The sequence below is a fragment of the Falco rusticolus genome, chromosome 7 (assembly GCF_015220075.1).
Source record: "Falco rusticolus isolate bFalRus1 chromosome 7, bFalRus1.pri, whole genome shotgun sequence".
Taxonomy (NCBI): domain Eukaryota; kingdom Metazoa; phylum Chordata; class Aves; order Falconiformes; family Falconidae; genus Falco; species Falco rusticolus.
The window spans coordinates 19,195,877-19,214,363 of NC_051193.1; the positions used below are offsets into that span (position 1 = coordinate 19,195,877).

The 18,487-nt window shown below is 38.1% G+C and overlaps 1 protein-coding gene across 9 annotated transcripts in view; it reads left to right on the forward strand.

The window, feature by feature from the left end:
* The window catches only part of RNF111 (ring finger protein 111), a 52,452-nt gene that overhangs the window by 15,727 nt on the left and 18,238 nt on the right, over window positions 1–18,487 (forward strand). For 7 of the 9 annotated variants that reach the window (XM_037395297.1, XM_037395298.1, XM_037395300.1 and 4 more), the window contains exons 3-8: window positions 5,866–5,992; window positions 10,882–11,045; window positions 13,832–14,029; window positions 14,912–15,231; window positions 16,130–16,385; window positions 17,159–17,516. In XM_037395297.1, coding sequence (XP_037251194.1) covers window positions 5,866–5,992; window positions 10,882–11,045; window positions 13,832–14,029; window positions 14,912–15,231; window positions 16,130–16,385; window positions 17,159–17,516 — 1,423 coding nt within the window. The remainder of the gene's footprint in view (window positions 1–5,865; window positions 5,993–10,881; window positions 11,046–13,831; window positions 14,030–14,911; window positions 15,232–16,129; window positions 16,386–17,158; window positions 17,517–18,487) is intronic. The other 2 variants (XM_037395293.1, XM_037395295.1) reach the window with 1 other exon arrangement.

Here is an 18,487-nt window from a genome sequence, read left to right on the forward strand (position 1 = left end):
ACCTAATAGTACTTAAAATTCCTTTAGGGATGTTACTTTATATTTTTGAGCAGCTACTGCTAAACAGGCCTTGCCTCTTCCGTTAGAATGTAAAGCTGATGAGAAGCTGCTCCAGTTTTTTGTTCAAAGCTGCTTAGAATGATAAGACTGACTTTATTCACTACCATCCTCTTGATTCCTCTAACATATTTGTTGTCTGTCTCCCAAAAATGTTGTGTACAGGCATCTGATATTTTAAAAGCCAGAGGCTGGTGAAAAAAACATATAGTACTTCACATTCAAATTATTTTAACAGGTTCAACATAAACATGTATTAAGTGGAAACGAGCTGCCTGTAGGAGGGATTAAGTAACTGAAGAATAATCAACTAACAACTACAGCATGCCCTCCTTTTCTCACAGTAACTGATGCAGCTCATAATTCAGAGCTTTTATCTCAATAGCGTTAGTGGACAAGGAAGTGAATACATGTCATTTCTACCCGGTGCCTTACTAGAGAGGGGTTGGGGAAGAGCTGGAAAATAGTAAGGAAAGAAGTGCCTGGCTTTGTGAACGGTTGATATTAACCGTTGTTGCTATATCTGTCTGCTGTGAGTTGGAGTTTTAAATAGCTACAGTAATAAAAGTTAGTGTGGAATTCACTTCAGCACTTCGCTGTAGCTGCTGCAGGTTTCTGTGCTGAAAAGATGCTACTTACAGAATTGGCTTGCTGTAGCGTTGCTGATAGGGCTAAGATTGATGTGCTTGGTTAAGAACAGTCAGCAGAGTTTTGAATTAGTCTGTACTAGCGTGGCTCACAGTTGGAGACCATCCCCTAAATTCTGGTTGTTGACTGTCTTTTCCACCAGGGTGCAGACTTGTGAATGATTTGTATGTTTTTGAAAATTTCTCCCATTCCGCACAGCTATTGGGAAGTATATTCCTAGTAAGTCTCGGGTGCAGAAAAACTCACCTTCTGAACTAGTGTCACCCAACACTAAGGGGGCAGGCAGGTTCTTCTAAGAATCCTTGGCAGAATGATAGTGGCACTAAATTGTAGTTACAATTAAAGCGTCATTTTCTTAGCAGGATATTATGATTAGAATGGCATAGAATTTATGATTAGAATGGCAAAGAATTTCTATAAGGATCAATGTAGTTCAATCTATAAACAGCATAATACAGGATTTGTAATACAACTTAATTTCTGATCACCTGGACCCTCTGCAGATCAGGTCAATTCTTAATATGTCATTTTCTATATCAATAATCGTAACCTGGACTTGAAAATCATATACAAGAATACAAGTCACTCAGTCCTTTGAGAAAGCCGATGATGGTGGGGGCATCCCTGGCCAGCAGGGGGTCACAGTTCTCACTGGCCAACACCAGCTCTGGTCCACATTCCCGCTTAGGACTTTTAACTGCTTGATTTTTATAGACAATGCGCTGTTAAGCATGCCTGTTCTGTGACAGGGTCATCAACACCACCTGGTTGGCCGGGTGCCTGGGACCTTCAAGGCCAGCAAGGAAGGGAGTAATCGTCCTGGCGCCCAGGAATCATGAGGCTGATAGGGAGGGGAAGAAGAAATCTGTTTGGTTTGTCTGCTTGGTTCACAGGGCCTTCAGAGCCTGAGAGTGAGGGGAAAGGGAACGAATACGTGACCTGCTTGATCCCAGAGAATGGCTGCCTGCTTCATAAAACGGTGTTAGTTACGCTAACTGTGTTATCAGGGGTCGGGAGCAGGTACTGTTCACGCCTAGTTCAAGAAGTTTGAAAGCCAAACAAGGGAGTACTCTGACACTAGTGGGATATTATTATTTTATCCTTTTCAAGCTGAATTACTCTCTAGGTAATTATCCTGAACTCACTAGCACGAGGTGCTGTACAGGCACATAGTACCAGCAAGTTCAAGAAGACAGACACGCAGCCAGCTGTCCATGAGCAATGATTAGGCCAGAAAGTGCCCCCTGACATATGGAGCGTTGTTGTGGGTGCCGGGTGGTGTGAGAGCTTTCAGTTAGAGGTTGCAGTCTGGATTTTCTACTCTGACTGCATAGTTTTGCCTGTTGCAGCTGGCAGAGAGAACGTGAGCCTTTGGTCTGATCCAGTGAAAGCCTGGAACTCAAAATAAGTAAGCTCTGTCACTGGAACTGGACTGCTTATTTTAAATCACTTAGGGCTTGGTCAGATTGTCTTATTTGAAATTGTGTATTGTAAAACTCCTTCACAGTCTTACATGTAATATTTTAACACGTTAATTGCAAAATAGATGTAAAATACCCTCCAGGAAGGACAACGATCAGCCAAGCATAAATTTTGATATTACACTAGTGTTACTTATGTCCTTGGTGGAGTACTTGTGTTGATGATTGATCAATCTCTGAGTTATGCCACGATCTTACAGAGATAAGTAATAGTATAATTATATATATTATACACAGAGTATAATTATATATATTACATGCATTACGCTGTGCAAAGCTAAGTCTCTTGCTTATTTCTGGGTTATAAAAGTATTTGATAGACCACACGCAGTTCTGGGAAGCAAGTTTTAGAATCAACAGAACCTGGCAGTTACAGTTCTGAAATAATCTTAGAACTTTTGGAGGAAGAGTTTACTGATGTAAATATATTACATGGTGTTAAACTTAAAAGTTGTATTCTGCTTAATAAAGTACTTTAATTTGACAGTTTTACTTTGTGATGTAGGGCTTGGAGAAGGGAGTGTTTTGGGTTTTTTTAAGGGTTGTTTATCATTTTGAGTGCGTTCAGATTTGGATTCAAGCCTGTCTAGTTTATTCCTTCTCCTAGACTGGCTGAGCACTAGGTTTCTGTCATAAAATCTGCTTTTAAGAGAGAGGAGAAAAGCTGCTGTAAAGAAGTTACTGATTATTAGTTATGTGCAAAACAGAATTACTAACTTCTGTTGATGGATCTGAATTGCTGGGATATGCAAAACTTGCAAACTAAAATTTGGTGTTTTGCATGGTCTATAAAATATTATTTGTGGATGTGAGTAGGGAAAAAACCAAAATTCTGTGGAAACTAATAAAATTCTTGCTGTAATTTTCAGCAGAAGTTTTTTGTTTTTAACTAGCTCATTTTAAATGGATAATGAGGCTTTCAGTGGTAGCCCAAAGGCTAAATTACTCAAACCCAACTAGAGTATAATTTGCTTGCTGCTTTTTGTGATTCAGGAGATGACAGGGTAGTAGCGCATACCTGCAGGAGGATAATTTTCTGTTTGTTTTATAGCCATAGGTATTATGCTGAAAGTAGCACAAAATACTTCTCGCAGATCTGTGTAACTATTTTCCTGCCAACAGTCCAGTGACCCTTCCACTTGAAGGGAGATTACCTTCAAAGAGTATAGGATTAATACAGTGACACTCTCATTATACAGAGTTAGCTGTTCTCTTACAAGGTCAGTCATTTAGATGATACATTGATGAGTAAGGTAGTCATATTTATACTTCAAGTAAGATCAGATTTGCTTGAAGTGCATTCCAGACAGAAGATGACTGTCAGTGACTGGTACGTGCATAAAAGCAAATAAATGAAGTATACCTTGTCATGGCAGACTATATAAAACATCCTGTGTAGTAGACTGCAGGGTGAAAAGTAATACTGAGAAGTATATGCAAGTATTTTGTCATCTGGTATATTTCTGGATTTGGATTTCTTTTTTTGTTGTGGTTTGTTGTTTTTTTTTTCCTTGGCTGTTGGTATGTTTGGTAAATTGTCCAGTATGATAGAACTGGGATTTATTGACATATCAAATTCTGTTCGTTTTACGTCCTTCCTAAGAAATTTGCTTCACAGGTGTGCTTACATACCAAGTATATTCCCATGTAGATCTAAAGATGTAGACACCTTACAGATATGTTCAGCTGTTTACTGCTCACGTGTAGCCTTGAGTTCACCAGATGGCTCCTAAGTTACATATGTGGTAAATATTTGAGGCATGCAAGTGTCTCAGAATTCTTTTGAGCAAGTATTTTTAGAAACAATACAGCAAAACCTTTGAGAATCCATTTATTTCTGCACATCAGTCTTCTCACTAAAGCAGGCTTCCTTGTGCATTACAGGGTTGTGCACTTTTAAAATTCAAGTTAACCATCCTGAACTACCCTGACTGACATACCAGTAAAGTTGACCTTCAGACGCTAATTTAACCTGCAAAGTTACATTCTGTGGAACTTGAAAACATCATGGCTTTACTAGGATTAGTTCAAAGCACCAGACTTGACTTTTAAGTGTGTTTGGTAGAGAATTGTTTGGAGTTTTTTCAGCTTTGGTACTACAGGACATTCAAAAAAGACATCTTAAATTTCACTAGATTTTAGTATCAGTACAGTTTTAATTCTTAATTGCCTTGTAAATGAAATGCTCTGGTGCTAGGATAAATCCCTTGTATACGAGCTTGCTGAAGTTTCAGGGCCTCTGCTTGACAGCTGTGTTGCTGCTCACGTGCAGGCCCTGTATTCCTGCCAGCCCTTCAAGGAGGCTGTTCTCAGGAGACCTCATTTTTATATTTCAAAGAGTTTTCTCTGTTTTAACACTGCCCTTTGCTCTGCTTTGTGGGAGCTTGTCTACATCAGAATAAACTGGTGTGGTTTTGTTTGTGATGTTTCAAAACCAGTCTTCCCTTCCTTGTAGCAATGTTTGAGGAGAGGCAAAGAAGAAACGCTAAATCCTGTTGACAATGAAAGTTGGGGATTTGTGCTGCTTAGTACTAGCAGCTCTATGGCTAGTGTCTGGTTACGGAAGAGCTACTTAATAAGGGTTATGAACAGTGTTGCTAATGTTGCTGAAGTTTTACTATTCAGCTGATTTGTTGATGTTCAGATAAATGTAATGAAACCAGTTTGCATTGGCCAGGTGTCGAACTTGTATATGCTGTTCTCCAGACTACTGCCTTGCCATACAGCTGAGAACAGTCAGTCCGTGAAGGATGTATGTGTTGACTTGAATGAGACCAAATTCTTCAGGCACTTTCTTGGAGACATTTGCAAATCTCAAAATGCTAGTTTGCTATTTCTGAGCTGTCTCATTTATTCAGTAATTTATTTTGTGCACAGTGGTATGACTACAGTGAATAATCCATAGCTCAATTTAAGTAGCTCAAACTTGTCACTGTCAGTATTACAGCTGTAGAGAAGTGTTTCCATGTGTCTAGGTATTAGGCTGGAACTTTAATCATTCTTCCTGAAGTGGAAATTGTTTCCTATCAAAACTTCTCTGTATTGCATTTGTGGGGGTTTGGTGGTTGTTTTTTCCTATTGATGGTTTCATTTTAACTTTCTCTGTCCCAGTATATGATTGTTAATGCCACTGAAAGTGTAAAGATGTTTATAAGCACCGATGGATTTGTGGTCTTCATCTTGTTGAAGAAATAAAAATGCATATGAATCGGTGCATCATTTTTTCTCCTTTTGCCACTGTTTACCTTGAGACTTTTAATACCTACAAAAATATTTTTGGAAAAAAACCAGCTATTAGTGATAACAAACCACCACTGCTTTGCTAGTTTGAAAGTTTATTTTGTTTTTATATTAAATGACTGAGTTTCATTGGTGTTACAGCTAATAAAATTTACCATAATTCCTTCCACTACACAGCAGAATGTAAGCTTGCATATATCTATCTCCGCCCCCATCTTCTGCCTCCTTCCTCTTTTTATTTACTTCAGTTTTTACAGCATATTTTCTACCATTAATAATTAGGTCATGTGTTTAATAGCTGCACCTGAAGTTTTGGCATACACCATGAAATTCTCTACGTACGTGTATCTCAAGTCTAGGAGGGGAAAAAATCCCTCACAATGACAACTCCTGAGATAGATGAAGTATACAAACTTTGTTCTTCCTTTTTCCTCATCAGGAGGTATCGATGAAGATGTTGTGGTGATTGAAGCATCCTCCACTCCCCAGGTCACTGCTAATGAAGAAATAAATGTTACCTCAACAGACAGTGAAGTGGAGATTGTCACAGTTGGTGAAAGCTACAGGTGAGACTTGTATCTCTTTGTGTTAATGCAGTTTTGCTTGACTCCAAGTTTGTAACAAGGCTCTGTATCATTAAAAGCCCATAAGGTAAATGTCGTAGAAGTTATAGCCAGGATGCATAGTATACATGTTTTAAAGCAAACAAGAAAGCCCAAAACCAAAACCCCAAACAGACAGAAAACAATAGCCACAGCTTTGCCAAATCTTGACAGTTCAAGTAATCTGGAACTGTTGTGTTGGTGGTTGTAATTATTGTAACTGATGGGCAGAATTTTGGGGAGGCAAAGCTGTGGTGAGATCCTAGGGAGAGCAAGTTTAGGCTGAGTTAACTATCTAGGGACTAGCTGAGCATTCCTCCAGAAAGCATCCTACTTTTTTGAAGCTGCTGCTGTATGTGCTTTCCTGTTCTTCCATGCCTCTCTGGAAGTTCTGTTCCATATTTGTCAGATTTTGCTGAACCTATTAAAGTGGAGTTCCTTTAAGAAGGGAACTTGAAATAGTCATGTGCATAGGACTGCTGGACATGCCTGCCTATTATGTATGTTTTTGTATTTGTAAACATGAAGACAAAATTGTAGAATATGAAGAATGACTATCTCTTTTCTAGAAAAATAATGACAAAGGAACAGTAGGCAGTAAATTATGAAAACATTCCATCTGTGCGTTGTCAAATAGTGCTTTGACTAATTCAATTTTATACTTAAAATAACAGACAGCTTTTAATGCAAAAATCACTTTTATTGGAACAAATATCACATTTAACAAATCAATTTAAGACAAATGTGTGTGTAATATAAATTTGATACACAGTTGAAACTAACTAAATTTTTTGTTAAACTGACACACAAAGGATGTCAGACTCACAAAAATAGGCAGCCTGAATCTATAGTGAAGAGGAAGTGGAGAGAGATGACAGAAATCAACATCTAAAAAATTCATTTCTTCAACAATATATTTCTTCTGTTTAAAAGAAGGCAAAAGCTGCAGAATCAACAGATGCTCTGCCTTGAGGTGATTAGAAACGCTCCTACAAATAGGTGATTTATCTACATGAATGAATTGTTGAGAAGAGTCATTAAAACTCACAAAACAACTTTATGCTTGAAAAGACTTGAGCTAGATTGAGTTGATGCTTTAGCTTCTTATAACGTGCATGTAAAGCTTAAAAAGTAAAAAATTAGGCTAGGTGAAAGTGATTGTGCTTATAGAACATTAATTCAAACCTGATTAAAGACAGATAAAATGCTTTTAAAAAATAAACAGCTTTCTCTTCCTAGCATCAATAAGAAACATTTTATATAGTAGCCAACCCCCCATTTTTATTGATGTCAATTGTGTCTTTACTGGTGACTTAAGTGAGAAGGAGACTGAATTGAGGGCACTTTCTGGTGAGTTTAAATTTTTGGCCTGTTTGTTTTGTTAGACCTTCTAACATGTTTGATTACTTATCTTTTTTTTTCCCAAGATCACAACAGAATGTTCAAATCATGTTTTGCTCTTAACTATTTACTGTACTTGGCTGTCAAAAGTGGAGGAAAGACATTGCTAAAAATGTTCAGCTGAAAACTTTTTGAGAAGATTAAAGAAATAAATGTCATTTTTTTTATTGGGAAAAGTCATGATTCTGTGTTTGAAAAAAATAAAATAGGGTAAGAAAACAATTCCAGGAAGTTTGCTATGAGGAGGAAAAGCTCAAATTGAAGTCTTAAGCCTGAAATGTTGGGAACTTCTAAACTAGTCTCTTATACTTTGAACATAGGGTATTTCCTACGCAGACTTTCCTGTTTCAAACGGTTTTGCCAACCACAATGTAAGGAACAAAGGCAGCTCTGGGACATCTACATGATAATTCAGTATAAAATTATAAATGCTGTAAGTGAACTGAACTTTATGAAGATTATTTACCAAACTCAGAATACTGTTCAGAGTGAAATAAATAGTTACTTTTATTCTTTATAACTTGTGTATAGATAGAAGAGGTTACTGTGGTTTTCCTTTAAAAGGCAAGGATGTGTTTTGGATGGAAGTGGGGAAAAAAAAAAAGTAAAATCAGAAATGGAAATTGAAGATCTCTTTTGACACTTCATAGTACTGCTAGCTTTTTTCTGTGAAATCTGAAGCTAAGGTTTTTAATGCTTGTTATATACATTGAACACTCTGGAGCTAAAACTTTTTTTCCCTCCAAAAATCAATTATTGAGTAGCTGTGTATATCCCATATGGAGTAATATATGGACCTACAGAATGCAAATTAGTAGTAGTGAAAAAGATTGTAGATTTGAAAAAGTTTACTTAAATTTTGGAGTCTGTCACTTCAGCATTTGTCTTTATACAGAGCTTTCAGCAGGGAAGTTGCAACTTTACAGCTGGCATTTTCAGAAAACTTAAAAGTTCTGAAGTGTTAATCTTGACTGTTATAAGTAAAAGATGAATCTGATAGTAGGCTCTAAATTTAAGCTGTAGTAAGAACCTATGGTTAGGATATTTAAGCATGTTAAAGCTGTTTTTTCTGCCTTCCTAAATGGAAGGTAAAAAACATTATTTCTTTTAAAGTACCTTTAAACAAGTGCCCATGTATAGATCATAGGAATATTTTAATTTATTTAGAATTTACGAGTGAAACTTACTTTGAAAGGACAGAAATGACATACAGAAATCTGTGTTGGTTTCTTCTTCTACGTCATTCATTTTGCCACTTCCATCAAGAAGTTGTTAAGTACTGATGACTATTCCCTACTCCTCCCTTCTCCATCAAGATAAGGCCCTTTCCAAAGCACAGAGAAAGTCAGTCTTTGATGTAACATGAACTGCAGCGTCAAGCAGCAGTGTAGCAGCAGGCATCGCAGCTAGGAGGAGGAGATAGACAGTATCTACCAAAATGCTACGAGGCCTTCACTGCTGGTCTTTTTCTGATATAGAAAAAGCTATTAAGATCTGGTTGAGAGCCATCTTAGCATTAAATGGACTAAACAGTTTGGTCTTACATACTTCAGAGGTGGACTGACTTAGTCATTTTGAAATTACCTGGACTCAGCCACAGACTGAATATACACAGCACCGTGTAGCTAACATATTAATTAGTCATTCAGAATAATGTCCTGATTAATCATAACAAGGAAATGAAGACCTAGACCTCTAACTTTAAGACTGTTTCAATTCAGTAGGCCTTAGTTTCCACCTTTATCTTTGCTTGAAATCATACCTGATTCAGTAACTCCTGGAGATCATTTGCTCACTGTACAGTTGTGTTCTGGGCCTTCCTTCTCTTAATCTCTAGTTTGATGCTATGTCGTGTTGTCTGCTTGTTCTTTTGTGCAAGAAGAAATCCCAAGACATTTTTTATCATTGAGTTTACAGCTTGCATTGAAAGACAAAACATATTGAGGTACTGTAGGTGCTGTACTGGTTTTGATATAAAGCTGGAGTTCCTGTAAGAGAAGTAAACGCTGGCGATCCTGGGTACCCTTCCACAGCTAATTTCATCTCTCGTTTACTACCAAACCCCAGGTGCTGCCACAAACCGTAGCGCTTAGTTAACTGAAGAGGAGGGGAAGATGAAATAGAGGGGGACGCCTCATCATCCCCTTGTATTACCAGAGTGCACCTTGGGTCCCTAGAGAGTAATAGTAAAGTTTTTAAAGGGGCCTGGGAGGTAAATTTCGTTCTGAAGCGTTAATAAGATACACACAAAGCACAAGCAAATCAATTTGGACGTTATGTAAACCCAAACTTCAAAGAACATGTGCTGTTTTGAACCAGCCTGATCTTTAAATTACAGTGACATTGAAGAAACTGAAGTGTGAGCCAGTTGAGAAGGCTGCAGCAAGCATGCTTTTTGCACAACAGGAAAATACACTGATCTTTGTTAGTGAGTTACACATACAGGGGCGGAGTACAGGCAGCACAGAAATGTAAACTGAGGTCTGTGGTGACCTGTGCAGTGGGTTTGGTTTTGTTTTACTGAAAGTCAGTCCCTTTTCTTCACATTTTCCTCTTGTGAATTTCTGAAGCCTGAGCACATCGTTTTTCCAAACTGGAAAATATGAGCCACTTGATTTATGTAAATACTGGAAAATTAAAGGTTTTCTGACAGCGAACTGGTAAATACAATACTGTAAAAATATTCTTCCCTTAATTAAAGACAGTATCCTCTTAAATTCCAAAGCATCGTTGATTTGAGTGTTTGGGTTTTTGTGGCTAAACAGAATAGAATGGGTGTTTGTGTTGTACTACAGAGATGAAACCATCCCTTTGCTTAGTTACGGTTACAACCTTGTAATTTCCTCTCCTGAAGCTACATTTTATTTAAGTGTTACACAGCTGTGTCTGTCCTTTAGAGGAGGGGGAGGGAAAAAATAATAGAGAGAAAAATCCAGAGATTTTTTGCACTTTTAGAACATTTTGGAAATCTAAATTACAGAAATTATCTTCTGAAAATATTCTGTCACAAGTTAACATGCAAAAGAACTTAATGTTTACACAGTTTTTATTGTCTTTATGGTTCTGTTGTCATTCATAGATCTGCCATTTCAGGCTGCATAGGTTTTGTATGCGATTTGGAGACTCTTCATTTACTATTAACAAAACACAACATCAGATATAATTGCTGCCTGACAGCAGTTGTAATTTTTTATAAATTACTTGTATGTATTTCTTAGGAACATGGTTGAAAGTCCTTTAAACTGTACGTGTTGGATATTTGCCGTTATGTTATTTGGTACAGGCTGCAGTAACGTTTGTAAGTACACGTCTAGTGGATGTGGAGTGTTTCAACATAACCAAATGTTTTTCTAATAATGAAAAAATATTTCAAATAGCTTCTCAAACAGTGAGAGAAAAATTTAATAATGGCAAAATTTAGGTCAATACTTAAGGTGTTAACCTTTCTGAAGGTCTCGTTCAACACTTGGGCACACAAGATCACACTGGGGACAAAGTTCTAGTTCTCATGCTGCACGACCTCAAGAACAGCGGAACCGCAGCAGGATTTCCACGGTCATACAGCCCCTGAGACAGAATGCTGCAGAAGTAGTGGACCTTACAGTGGATGAAGATGGTAAGTTGCATTGCTCTGAGAAATCTCTTCCATTTTCAGAAACGGGTTGATCAGTGTAAGGGGAGTGGAGTTAATGGCATCAGTTATAACATACTGTTCAACGAAAAAGTCTCAGTTCTCAACAAACTAATTTCCAGACCTGTCAGAAAATCCTCCTGTGGCCTTCCTTTTAAAATTAAAACTTTAGCTGTTCCCAACGGATCTACTAGATCTGATTTCTCTTCCAAAACTGACTTGGGTGTGTGTCTGAGGGCTGACTCACCAGGCAGAAATTACAGAACAGGTTGGAACTACTTCTTCAGAAATATGCACTTACTTCAATACAGCACTATAAAAGGCAAATCTATCGGTGCCTATGCTTTGGAATAGTTGCTACTCTTTCAGGACTTGGAATAAAAATAATTTAAAAAAAAAAAAAGAAAAAAAACCCCAACCAAACTCCAGCCCCACTAATGAAGTATATTAGATTTCTGAAGCTGTAACCTTTCATTGTTTCCTAATATTAAAACCTACTGGCACTTAGTAAGTCTATTCCTGCTGAAAGCTCTTCAGAGCAACTTCCAGGTATTGTCAAAAGTTGAGAGAAGGAAAAAAACCTAAAGCTCATGTACATTTTTGCAGGTTTATTTTTTGTGGTGGTGGTTTTGGGGGTTTCTTGGGTGCATGTTACTTTTCATGTTTAATAAAAGATTTTTCCTGTTGGGGTTTCGTCCGCAAGTGCGTTGCATGCTAGTATCTCACAATATCTTACTCTTCAAGTTGTCTTCGTTTTTGGGGTGGGTTGGAGAGTTGAAAGGGTTTGGAATTGGGTTTTTTTGTTTGATGGGTTTTATGAAAGAGGGTAGATTGATTTACAGATTCTTTTCTTTATGGATTTACTGTGAAATACCCAACAGCCCTATCATTGAAGGGGAGTAAGCATTTATTTTATTATTTTTTAGTGTATAAACTAAAGTTACAGAATTTAATTTTAAATTCAGGAACCAAGTGGTTTTTAAAAAGATTATTGCTGAATTAACTTTTATTTCTGCAATGTGTATATTTAAGACCAGCTGTTTCTCCCTCTCCTGTGCCATGGAAATACCTCTCTGAGGTGAATCTTCCAGGATTTTGGGGATACAAATTTCACACATGAGCTACTAGTGTAAAATGATAAACATTCTGAATGAACACTATTAGAAGGCAGCTACGCACTTTACCATAATTTTACTGATGTCTTCAAAGCTACTGGTCTTAAAACTTTGCTACCTACTTACATGAGCATTAAGGGTAATACCTCCATCTATCTTCCTGGGTTACTGCCTGTGAAGTGTGTTGGAATTCAGTTTCTCTTGGCTAGTAGTCTGAGATTGACCAGGCCCACTGGCTTTTACTGTTTTTTGCAGAGTAGAAACGGAACTGTCTGTATTGCTGATGGTGACTCAAAACAGTACCAGGCTGGCAGGGTGATTGAGGCTGATAGAATTTAGAATTGCCTGGCTGCAGGGTTGCTTTCAGAGTGTATTAGCATCCAGTCTTACGTCCTGTGTGATCACATATCAATGTTAGGCTATACATGTCCTATATACTTGGTTTTTTTCTGAATTTGATCATTAATATGTTTCCCCAAAAATGCGCCTTTAAATAAAACCAGTAGATTGGAATGCATCGTGAAAATCCAAAAGAACTTAAATGTATGTATCGGGTCATGTTTTTTTAATGTGATGAATTGGAAGACTTGCAAGAAGGGAGATACATTTATTCTTTTGCTCACTGAGTTAATGATATACCTACTAGATGTAGAGAGAAATCTTGAAAACTAGTCATATTTTATTTTGAGACTTTGTGTAAGGGAAGTATTTGAAGTGTCTTGATGCCTTTTTTTTCCCCGATACCCATGCAGACATTTTTACTAAAAAAAACCTGAGCTGTTTCTGATTATATTCCCTTTTATGGTATCTCATATTCCTAGTTATGTCATTGCCTTGTCAGTAATTAGAGAGAAATGTCAAACTTAAGTCAAAGACTTACTTTCTCAAAACTGAGTTCGAATTATACCACCAAGTGGTTTATAAAATTTAACCTGTTTACAACTGTGTAGTAGAGAACAAGATTTATCAAGTGTTTGGTGTATTTCCCTGGATCCAATTACATACATTGCTGACTATTACCTTTACAGTACACAAAATGAACATGTACATACTTTTAACAGAAGTCTCAATTTTGATTTAATGAATCTGCTTTTACTGTGTATTGAGACTAGCAACCAAGTTTATTTTGCTATAGCCTTTAGTAGTAATACGTGTCTAGAATGATTGGTTTGTAAAGCAGTACTGCTAGTTTAGATGTTAAGCTGTTCTTTGATAGTTATCTAAAAGTTTTTCTGTGCTTTGTAGGCTTTAAAAAAAGGTAAGAGTAGTAATAAAGTAGTCTGCCTGTGGATTTGCGAAAGATTTCAGCAAGTGTTTTCATCATGAAGTAGCAGAGTAACTTAATTTCATTTCTAGTAGTAATTTTTTCAGTAAATAAAAAATTGATGTGTCGGATTTGGTTGGGAATTGATTTTATATTAATTCTTAAAATTTGAGTTTATTTTAAAATTTAAAAAAAAAAAGATAAATTCCACCTCCCAAGTGAAACAGCACTAACTTTTCTACATGTCAGCCTTTTGTGTTCAGACTTTCTTAGCATCTGGTAAGACCAGAATTGAGAATTTCTTTTGCAAAATAATGAAAAAACCCAGCAACAACAATAAAACCCCCAGCAGCTTTTAAAGCTTAAACATGAAAGCTTTTTTATTTTGCTAGAGCCAACAGTTGTGCCAACCACATCAGCTAGAGTGGAGCCGCAGGTTGTGAGTTCTGCTTCCAGTAACAGTTCTAGTACGTCTACCTCAGAGCAGGCCTCTGATGCAGCTCCGAACGTCTCCAACGGCCAGCCCTCTGCAGCACCAGAGACGACTTCTAGTCTTCCCAGTGGCGGCACTGCTGGTCCTTCAGCTGGAGGTACAGAATAAGAGAGCCTTCTAACCTCTTGTGTTGCCCCCTAGTCCAAAGGGCGTACAGAACGCTAATTGGCATTCTCTAGATCAGATGGCGTGTGAACTTCTAGTACTGAATGTAACAGGAGTAAGTTGAGACGACAGGAACCTGAAAAAGGTCATTGATTTCTCCCCGGAGATGAAGGAAGTTGTGCTGGAGGCTTCTGCTTTTGCTTATTGGAATGATTGGGTTATACCTCGCTTATTGAGGAGGTAGAAGGTAATTCACAGGGAATTAAGGATTAATTGCAGTGTGCTACAGCGGTGGTTTTTTTTTTTTAGCGTGTATTGTAAGAAAGTGAAGGATACAGAGAGAGTCCTTGAACCTCCCCCTGAAGATTACTTCACTAGAAGCACATTTATAGAGGCCTGTATAGATACTGACCTATAATAGAGCTGTACAGGCAGGTAGCACTCATATCATCTCTGAAACGTGGGTGCTGTGCCCCTAATCTGCAAGTCAAGTGAGGTATGAAAAGCCTGAAATGACCACAGTTGTACAAGAATTCAAGGTCTCTGCAGACTAACCACAGGGACAATCTTTCCTCCTTTCCCTACTGATAATATGTCTTAAACTGGTGGAATAAGGCAAGTGTCACTTCATGTCCTCTAATGGTTTCTATGAGTACATCCCCCCCAACCATTCAGCTTTGGTTCATTTAGCTGGCATAGCTAAATCTTTTCATATCCTGTTGGTTTTGGTTTAGTATAGCTCTGTTTTTCAGTTGGTTAATTATTTAATTGTGAAGTACAGTATTAATTTTTTTTTTCGGTTTAAGACACTGTCTGATAGTAGTCAGCTTTACTAATTTCTTTCACTTCAATATTAACTTTCTTTATCTTCAAGATGATGTAAGAAGAACTGCATCTAATACAACACTGGAAACTGGCCCTCCGGCCATGCCAAGGTTACCGTCGTGCTGCCCTCAGCATTCTCCTTGTGGAGGACCTTCACAGACTCATCATGCATTGGGGCACCCGCATACAAGCTGCTTTCAGCAGCATGGCCACCACTTTCAACATCACCACCACCACCACCACAACCCTCACCCAGCTGTTCCGCTGTCTCCTTCATTCAGTGACTCCAGCTGCCCTGTTGAGAGGCCTCCTCCAGTGCCTGCACCTTGTGGAGCAAGCAGCAGTTCTGGCACCAGTTACCATGACCAGGCAGGTTTAATTTTTGTGACTTTCTCTTTGAGATTTCCAGTTGTTAGAGATAGGAGATAATAGGATAGGATGCTGCATGGTGGATTGTTCTCTTGTTCTGTAGCAGGCATTATAGAAGGGAACTAAAAGAAAAATTTGAGCTAAAATATATGGACACAAAAATTTGAAATTTTACACAAATGCGTAATCCAACAAGTAATCATTGACAGCTGACATCCCCTCTTTTTGACTGTAAGTGGCTGTTTAAGCAAATCAAACATAAATACCTTGAAATAAACTGTCTGTGATAGCAGTTGTGCAGTGCAAGTAATTGAGCTGCCTTAAAGCAAGAAAAAATCAAGTCTAATGTTCTGCTTATGAAAGTTATAAAAGAATTGGTTACTCTTCTAAAAGCGTTTTTTGAGATTTTAAGTGACTAAAATCACAGCTCTAAAATAATACGGTTATAAGTAAGAACAGTACTGTGCAAACTTAATTTACAACATGCAACACTGTCAATCTGGTTTCTCTTTTAAGTGTAATACATTAGGCACAACTAAAACACGAAAGATTGTTTTTTCCTCCCAAATTTTTCAAGGCATGGAGCTCCCATACACTCAGTGATTAATCCATCATAGGGGTTTTGGTGGTGTGTTGTTTTTTTTTTTCTTCTGGGGGTGTGTGTGTGGGGTATTTCAGTCTGATGTAATGAATTTAGTCTCTCTTACCAGATTTAAAAATATAGGAAAAAGGAATGTTAACCATGTTTAAAGAATATTCCAGAGTTGAGCCTTAAAACTTTAAAATCTGGATCCCAGTTGCTTATGATAGTATTTATTTTTTTTCACACTGTGTTTGAGGGTGACTTTGTTTTCAATGTCTGAAAAAGGGCTTGAAAAAGGATGGTTTGTTTACACAGCAGGCATTGCCGGTAGACTTAAGCAGCAGTGGTATAAGAAGTCATGGAAGTGGTGCTTTTCATGGAACATCTGCTTTTGACCCCTGCTGTCCTGGTTCTTCATCTCGAACTGCAATTTATGGGCATCAGGCTGGTGCTGGCCCAAGCCAGTCCATAACAATAGATGGGTATGGATCGAGTATGGTTGCACAGCCACAGCCACAGCCTCCTCCTCAGGCATCGCTCTCTTCCTGTCGGCATTATATGCATTCTCCTTGTAAGTCCTGATAAGTACTGGGTACCTGTGGGGGGTGGGGAACCAACTAAATAACAGAAAACAGCTTCCTGGCAACCTATGAAAACTCTCACTAGCTGCTTGCTTCGATCTTGGAGCTAGCCTGGCAAAATGCGTATTAAGAAACAAAACAGTTCAGCTTGTGTAGTGGATTTGAACAGGATCAAGATGAAGTTAAAATATTTGCTTTTGAGTGACCTTAATAACATTCAGACTTTAAAAACTGTATTTACTATGAAAATATTTTTGATCTACTTTGTATTTTAGCAATGCCTTTTTATTTCTTTCCCCTTGGTGTGTCTCCTGTCCCATTCCCCCAGTGAGTTTTGCCAAAGGAAGCTCAGTCAGCTCATTTGTCTGACTATGATTTCTTGGGTTTGGATTTTATTGTCTCTACAGACTGTGGCGGGGCAGAGGATTGAATTTTTTAAGGATTAACAACAAACTTGAGTAAAATTTCTTACCATATATACCTTTACCAGCACGCATCACACAGATATTTTTTTTTTTTTGCGGGGGGGGGGGTGGTGGTTAACCAACATTGGCAAGTGGAATACTTTTGGCTGCAGGAAGTGTGGGTTCCTTTCACAGTATATTGCTGGAATCACTTTATTTAAAAACTGCATAAACACATACTCACATGTGGCCACAGGTGTAATAACACTGAAGCACTTGTGTGAAGATATTTTTTTAAATGAATTTAACTCAAAACCTGTTGCTGACCAAATTAAAAGCACTTGATGTTTTCATTGCAGATGCTTCTTTGACCAGACCTCTCCATCATCAAGCTTCTGCATGTCCTCACTCTCATGGAAATCCTCCTCCACAGCCACAGCCTCCACCTCAAGTAGATTATGTTATCCCTCATCCAGTGCATCCCTTCCATCCTTCAATCTCCTCTCATGCATCTTCTCATCCTGTGCCACCTCCACCTCCACCACCAACTCATCCTTTAGCCAATGCAGCTGCTCCAATACCACAGCATCTTCCTGCAACACACCAGCCTATATCCCATCACATCCCTGCAACAGCACCTCCAGCACAGAGGCTACATCCTCATGAAGTGATCCAGAGGATGGAGGTCCAGAGAAGAAGAATGATGCAACACCCAACGTATGTCACAAATGTACTCAGAGCAATATCTAAACATATAGTTCATTTCCCTCAGGTTTGTAAAATGTTGCATGTGAATCTCAAACTGTTAAATGCATGGTTAGGAACTGTTAAGTGTTAAACCATGGTAAGAAGTGTCTTTACACATCCTGTCACAGTCATGTGAGCATTAAGACTTGCACATGTTCCATTACATTTCTCAGTAGCGTCTCCAGGTAAGGCACAAATGGGGCATGGAGGGGGAGCTTACGTTTCTCTTGCCCGTTACTCATCTTCCAGATAACAGGCAGGAATTCTTCTTCAAACTGGACATCCTAGAAAGTACACCATAAGCTCCTTTCAAATGTGTTCCTTGACACATGTTCCTTTGTTTTGCCTTGTTTGATGCTGTTAAGATTCTTTTTACCTAACTAATGCTTTAAAATAAAGTGAACGAGTTATTCTAAGAGACTCTTTATCAGGTTTAATTCAGATTTAACCTTAGGTACTTACCTAATGCCTTGGTCTTTAGAAGAAAAGGAAAAGACTGAGTAGTACCTGTAAGAGAATGTGACCAATGTTGAGATGTAGCTTTGGTGATAATTGTTTAAGAGATGCTACTGTTGTTGCTAAGCTAGATTCATGACACTAGTATTAACAGAAATCATGTCAACACTGGCTTCGTATTCAATCATGAAGTAGCTGATTTTCATTCTGGAGATAAAGCTTTTAAATATCCAAGAGAAATTTAAGAATGAGCTCTCTAGCTGTTGTTCCTAACTTTGTTACGCAGATTCTGCTGGTAACTAACTTTAAAACTGATTTAGAAGTTAATAATTGAACAAGTTTGCTTTAACTGCAACTTTTGAGGCAGTTTCCATGTCATTCATAAAAATACCTATAGACAGTAACTGCTCACAAAGTGGCACGGACAGACTTTCCCTCCCCTGCCCCCCAGGAAAGTCAGATATAGCCCTGCTTCCTCAGTCATC